The following is a 7,507-nucleotide window of genomic DNA, read 5'->3' on the forward strand; positions in this document are numbered from 1 at the left end:
TTTGTCTTTTTCACTGATATCGAAAAAATGTACCGACAAATTTTAATTCACCCAGAAGATAGAAACTTCCAAAGAATTCTGTGGATGGAACAATTAACTAAAATCATTATCATTTTTGCTCTCATAACCGTTACTTATGGACTAACTAGTGCACCTTTTCTAGCTTTGCGTTCATTTATTCAGCTAATACATGATGAAGGACATCGTTTTCCACTAGCTCTTCCTACAGTAAAAAAGGGTCGTTATATGGACGATTTCTTCGGAGGCGCCGACACGATCCAAGAAGCCAAGTCGGTTGTCCAACAAGTTGACCAGCTCTGTATGGCGGGGGGTTTTCCACTAAGGAAATGGATTAGTAATAATTCCGCAATTCTTGAATTTATTCCATTTGAACACCGCATAAATGTACATTCGATTCAAATTGATGAATCTACTATGGTTTATGCTCTTGGATTGTGCTGGCAACCCTCTATCGATCAATTCCACTTTACATTAAATTTGACTACTCCTCCTACTATTACTAAGAGAACAATTTTATCGACAATAGCTAAATTGTTTGATCCTTTAGGGCTTCTCTCACCTGTTACAATTCAAGCTAAAATATTTATTCAAAAACTATGGGCAAATGGACTCGGATGGGATGAGGAACTCCCTTCCTCTCTCTCTCTGACAAATGGATGAATTTTATTCGACAACTACAAGAAATGCCAAAATTCACATTTCCAAGATGGCTTGGATTTCAAATCAAGGATGAACTCGAAATTCACGGATTCTGTGACGCCTCATCAAAAGCTATGGCAGCCGTCGTTTATATACGATCTGTATCTCAAAAGGGACTTGTAACTATTAGATTGGTGGCATCAAAAACTAAAGTTGCTCCCTTGAAGAAGCTGACAATACCAAGACTTGAATTATCTGCAGCCGTTTTGCTTGTTAAGCTAATGGCTCAAATTTTATCAGTACTCGAACGACTTGATCTACCTATCTTTGGTTGGATTGACTCTGAGGTAGCTCGAACATGGATTTCAAACCATCCTTCCCGATGGAAGGAATTTATTCAAAATAGAGTATGTTTCATACAAGAAACCCTACCACAAGTTAAATGAAAATTGATTCCTGGTATTCAAAATCCAGCAGATCTTGCTACACGAGGCTTATCACCTTCTCAATTATTAGAACGTACAGACTGGTGGACGGGACCACCGTGGCTACAGCAAGATGCTTCTAACTGGCCTCTAACATCTAAAGTCATTCCTATTGAAAGTGATCTCGAAGAACGGTTAATCAAAGTTTCCGTCGGTGTTAGTACTACATCAGAAAATACTTGGTCTCTTCTTACTCGTTATTCTAGCCTGACTAGATTATTGCGCATTACTGCATGGTGTCTTAGAATAGTAGCGAGATTCCGCAAATCATTCCATTTAACCATAACCGATCCGATAACTACTCAAGAAATTGAAAAAGCCAAACTCTATTGGATTTCGTTAGTTCAAAAATCATCCTTTCGTAAGGAACTTAATCTCATATTTAATGTACAAACCTTGCACAAATCAGATTCTCTTTTACGTTTAACCCCTTTTTTTAGATAATCAAGGTCTACTCAGAGTCGGAGGTCGTCTCAAATTCTCTCTTTTATCGGCCGACGAAAAACATCCTATAATTTTACCTAAGAGTTCACCTCTTTCTTCTCTGATAATAGCAGATGCTCATTCGCGCACCATGCATGGAGGAACTCAACTTACATTAGCAACTATTCGAAATGAATATTGGATTATAGGAGGGCGGGCTCCAGTAAGATCATTCATTCTCAATTGCGTTAAGTGCGCTCGGTATAGACAACGACGAGCTCAACAATTAATGGGTCAACTCCCAGTAGAGAGAATTACCCCTTCTCGAGCCTTTTTACATTCCGGAATTGACTACGCTGGTCCTATTCCACTAAAAACTTGGAGAGGAAAAAACGCTCGTACCTATAAAGGTTATATAGCACTATTTGTGTGTGAAGCTACATCTGCTGTTCATATTGAACTAGTAACGGATTACACTACGGAGGCTTTTATCGCTGCCTATAAAAGATTCACCTCGAGAAGAGGAATATGTGCAACTCTGAGAAGTGACTGCGGAACAAATTTCAAAGGAGCAGATGCCGAATTACAACGATTATTTCAATCCTCGTCAAGAGAATGTAATGAGTTAGCAACTCTGCTTGCAAATGATGGTACGCAATGGCTTTTCAATCCACCTTCTGCACCTCACTTCGGAGGTAAGTGGGAGGCTGGAGTCAAGTCTGTGAAATATCATCTGAAACGAGTTCTAGGTGAATCTGTACTAACCTATGAAGACATGAACACTTTATTAATTCAAATTGAAGCTATCCTTAACTCTAGACCGTTAAGTCCTTTAACTGATGACTCCGATGATCTCACTGCATTGACGCCAGGTCATTTTTTGGTAGGTGACTCACTCTCGATAGTACCTGAGCCTTCGCTCGAAAATGTTAAAATTTCTCAACTATCTCGATGGAAACGTACTCGTCAAATGTTAGACTGCTTTTGGTCAAGATGGTCTAAGGAATGCCTTCAACGTTACCTATCTATATATAAATGGAACCAAACTTCCTCGTCTATAAAGGAAGGTTCTCTAGTTCTGGTCTTAGACGAGAGATATCCTCCATCCAAATGGCCTCTCGGCAGAATCACCAAAACCTATCCAGGCCAGGATGGCCTAATACGAGTTGTTTCTGTTCGTACACAGAATTCAGTTTTAAAACGTCCAATAGTCAAAGTCTGTCCACTTCCTATCCTCCCAAATGAGTCACAAAATTAGTTCGCTAACTATAGTTAACGAAGGCGGGGGGAAATGTTTAGAAACTAGTGTTTTTCAGCATTGAGGGTAATGACGGGCAAAGCAGCTTAGGGTAAAACAGAGCCATGAGCAGAAAGCTATCCATATAGTTTAATTTACTTGTTATCGACATCCCGTAAGCGCGCTATCTATCGAGCAGCGTTTTGATGTAGTCGCGCTGCTAGACATCCGTCTAAAACGCATGTGTCGTGTTTCTTTCTAAATTCGTGCGCAACGCTAACGCGCAGGCGTTCCCGGACTTTACCGCGCAAACAACGACGTTCTCGTCGTCACTTCTTTTCGGACGCTCAACGAGTGAGCATATATCATTTTTGCTTAAATATTGCGTGGATACGCTACTTCTATATATTGGTAGAATCATTAATATCCCGGTTTCTGAGGAAGCAGAGAGCTGTTATATACAGCTACATTACGGATTGGAAAAGACGAAACTTCGTCTCTGGACTTTCTGATTGCCGAGAAGGAAAACGAGAAAATTCCGAAAATAAAGACGAGGGCGGCCATTAATCCCGAGATATATCGTTGGAAGGACGAGGATCCCTTGCATAGTCTTTATACTTTATAAGTATACTCAGATGAGAGAATTCCAGTTATCCTATTCTGGAACAAGCCTAATTTTGGCCAATTTCAAGGTAACCTTATCAGTTATTTGGTAAAACCGTTCTTGGGTTAACATTAAATTCAGGCTTTACATAGCCTAATCAGAGGATATTGGTTACAGAGAATATCGTGAGATTTTCACGATAGCATATCGTGGCGCGCATAAAGTAATACAATCGAAAGGCCTTTTCTCGAGAGCTCAGTTCCTTCGTGAACCTTCCAGAAGACGAATAGTATAAGGCTATTCGTGCTTCTATCTGTAATAACGCATAACGTGTTCGGCGCGGGACAACGGAATATCTGAAGCGTGAAACATCGCGTGATTTGAGCGTGATATATCGTGTTAAATAAGTACGACATTGCGTATCCTAAACATAATAAATAGCGAGTAATAAGCTGGACTAAAGTCAATATAGATATTATTATCTTTTATACGAATAGTAAATATGGTAGAAATTCTTTGTTCAAGAAACTATATTCCTTTATTTGTATTAACCGCAATTATTATTATTCTATTTCTTGCGTATTTTCTCTGTATATATTTGCTAACAATTTGCGATATTAGTTTGTATTTAACATATATAAGTTTATTCAGGTCAATAATGAGTGAAGTACAATACACGATTATAACATAATCATTCATTTCAAAAAATTATATTCTTATTCGACTTTCTCTGCTGAAACATTATTTGAACTTAGTAGTTTGATTAATAAAAGAAAGATTAAAGATCTTTTAAAGAATAACAAGAAAACTTCAATCATTAATGACAAACATTCAATATAATCATTTACTACATTATTCTTGTATGATTTACGTTCTTTGCATACGTTAATGATTTTTCAGTATATTGAACATTCCTTTGATTTTGTTTAAAAATACTCTGACATTGTCTAATTGAAATTAACGTTATTTGCTGCATTCTTGCGCAACCGAATGTAATATATTGATATCCCTCTATATAAAATTATAATCGATTTATTTCATAAACAATAAAGGCATCGTTCTTTCCTTCCTTTCTAATAAAAGATTTGATACTCAGTTCCTAAACATAATTTGGTCCTTCGAGCCGGATTGAAAAGAACCGGATGATATAAAATTAAAAGATTTATGAGTTATTTTCTAGTTTTACTATTTAAAAGTTCAAATAGCGCATACAGTCAGTCGAAGAAAGAACGATGCTTTGAGTAAAATGTGATTATTTTGTAAAGTGTCGTTTACGGGATAAAGGTCGTTCCATTTTCATTAGGCTCTCATAATGACTGGAATCATGAGGTTCAGTCACATTCAGAACAGATTAGAGCAGCAGCTCACTCTCGCTATAACGTTATCCGATTCTTACGACAATTTGGTACAAGATACTTCTTCAAGTATCTCTGCTCAACAAGTACGCTCTGCTCTGTCATCCCTCAAAGAAGCTTGGGAAAAGTTTAATATTATTCATGATGCTATTAATATAGCAATCGCTGGGCTTGATTCTATCGATAAAGATTTAGTTCACGAGCACATTTATTTTAGAGATGACGTGTTTTTATCTACAAAAGAAAAATATCTTGATAATATTGAAAAGATAATTTCTTTATTAGAATTAAATCGAGACCCTATTGTTCCTACAACTTCTGTTCAGTCAGCTCAATCTGTCCAATCTAATCAATCCACTCAATCAGCTCAATCTGTTCAATTGGATTCTCAGCCGTCTACTAGTTATGCAAACATGCATTATGCTAGGTTACCGAAAATTAATCTTCCCGAATTCGATGGATCTCCGCAAAACTGGTTACATTTTAAAGATATGTTTCACTCTATGGTGGGGGGAAAATCTCACATATCAGCTGTAGAAAAATTACAATATTTGAAATCGAGTCTTATTGGTACGGCAGCACTATTCCTTAAGAATACTAGTATTACAGAGGACAATTTTCAAAAATCATGGGACTCTTTGATTAAATTTTATGAGAATAAGAGATTATTAGTTAATGATTCAATTAAATCTTTGCTATCTCTCAAAAGAATGAATAAGAATTCAGCTAGCGAACTCGAACAACTATATTCATCAATTACTCAAATTCATAGAACTTTAGAATCATTGGGACGTCCTGTTGAACACTGGGACGATTTCATCGTTTTTATAACATCTCAAAGAATGGATGATGAGTCTTTAAAGGCTTGGGAGCAATCATTGGGATCTTCCAAGGAACCTCCTACCTGGGAAGAGTTTAGTGAATTTTTACTCTCTCGAGTACTCTCTCTTCAAGCTTTTGAAAAATCCCGTTACGGGAAAATCTTGAATCAAACGAAGACACAACCTACCTCCGCTAAGGTTTTTCATCAAGAGAAGTCAAAGGAAACTTCTTCGAATTTTAAATACAGTTGTGCTATATGTAAACAAAAGCACTTAACATCTGCTTGCTCTCAATATACTAACAAAACTGTTCAACAGAGGTTAACTATAATATCAAAAAACAAACTTTGTTATAACTGTCTTGGGCGTCATAAAGTTGCAGACTGTAGAATAACTAAGCGTTGTTTGAAATGCGGTAAAAAGCATCATACCACTATTCATGTGAATCAATCATCTGTTAGTAAAGAGACTACCACACCTAAAGCTGAGACTTCAACAAATAAGGTTTCTGAAGCTAAAGTTTTACTTTCCTCTATAGAAAATCCTGCTACAGTTCCACAAATTTTGTTAGCTACGGCACAGGTAGTTATAGTATCGGAAGATGGACTTACCACTAAAGTAAGAGCTCTGATTGACCAGGGATCCGAGATTTCTTTGATAACAAATCGAATTGTTCAACGTCTTCGTCTCCGACGAACTCCTTCGGCAATATCTTTGATAGGTATAGGAGCTCAACAGTGTAATAAAACTCAGGGTATAACTTCTTTTACTCTTAAACCCCATTTTGATTCCAATAAAGAATATATGGTATCAGCTTATATTCTTCCAAAATTAACTTCAAATATTCCGGCTACTTCAATTGATCGTTCATTATGGCCACAATTTGATCATCTAGAGTTAGCAGACCCAGAGTTTAATAAGCCTGGACCGATTAATCTCATATTAGGAGCTGATGTGTATTGCCAGATCATAGAAAGGGGAATTGTTAAGGGAACTATTGAATCACCAATCGCTCAACGTACAGCTTTAGGTTGGATTGTCTCTGGCCCAACGGGTTCAACTGTCCCAAGCACCGAAGTGCAAGGCTATCATGTCCAGGTAGAGGAAGACCTTTATAATTTACTAAAACGTTTCTGGGAAACTGAAGAAATTCCCAATTCTAAAATTTTAAAATTATCCGCTGAAGAGCAAGAATGCGAAGAGCATTTTAAGGCTACGCATAGCCGAGATTCGAACGGAAGATATATAGTTCGACTTCCATTTAAATCATCACCAAACAAACTTGGAAATTCAAAAATAAGAGCCACCAGAGTACTTAACAGTTTATGTAATCGATTTGCTGCAAATCCGGACTATGCTAATACGTATAACAATTTCATTCAGGAATACAAGGACTTACATCATATGGAAAGAGTATCAGACTCGCAACCTGAACCAGAATTAGTTTATTATCTACCGCATCACGGAGTTTGGCGAGAACATAGCCTTACTAGCAAGCTACGGGTCGTATTTAATGGTTCAAGTCCTACCACTACAGGAATTTCACTTAATCAATTACTGCATTCCGGCTCAAACTTACAATTGAATTTATTTGATGTCCTTATATGGTTTCGGTTATTTCGTTTTGTCTTTTTCACTGATATCGAAAAAATGTACCGACAAATTTTAATTCACCCAGAAGATAGAAACTTCCAAAGAATTCTGTGGATGGAACAATTAACTAAAATCATTATCATTTTTGCTCTCATAACCGTTACTTATGGACTAACTAGTGCACCTTTTCTAGCTTTGCGTTCATTTATTCAGCTAATACATGATGAAGGACATCGTTTTCCACTAGCTCTTCCTACAGTAAAAAAGGGTCGTTATATGGACGATTTCTTCGGAGGCGCCGACACGATCCAAGAAGCCAAGTCGGTTGT

At 37.2% G+C, this 7,507-nt stretch overlaps 1 protein-coding gene across 1 annotated transcript; it reads left to right on the plus strand.

The window, feature by feature from the left end:
* Positions 1–1,108: 1,108 nt before the first annotated feature.
* On the plus strand, positions 1,109–2,845 carry LOC112456432. The gene is made up of 2 exons (XM_025018962.1): positions 1,109–1,506; positions 1,586–2,845. The coding sequence occupies exon 2, from the start codon at positions 1,720–1,722 to the stop codon at positions 2,824–2,826; it is 1,107 nt and encodes a 368-aa protein (XP_024874730.1). The 5' UTR covers positions 1,109–1,506; positions 1,586–1,719; the 3' UTR covers positions 2,827–2,845.
* Positions 2,846–7,507: the final 4,662 nt, after the last annotated feature.

Source organism: Temnothorax curvispinosus, unplaced genomic scaffold, assembly GCF_003070985.1.
Source record: "Temnothorax curvispinosus isolate PA1 unplaced genomic scaffold, ASM307098v1 QBEX01006829.1, whole genome shotgun sequence".
NCBI lineage: Eukaryota > Metazoa > Arthropoda > Insecta > Hymenoptera > Formicidae > Temnothorax > Temnothorax curvispinosus.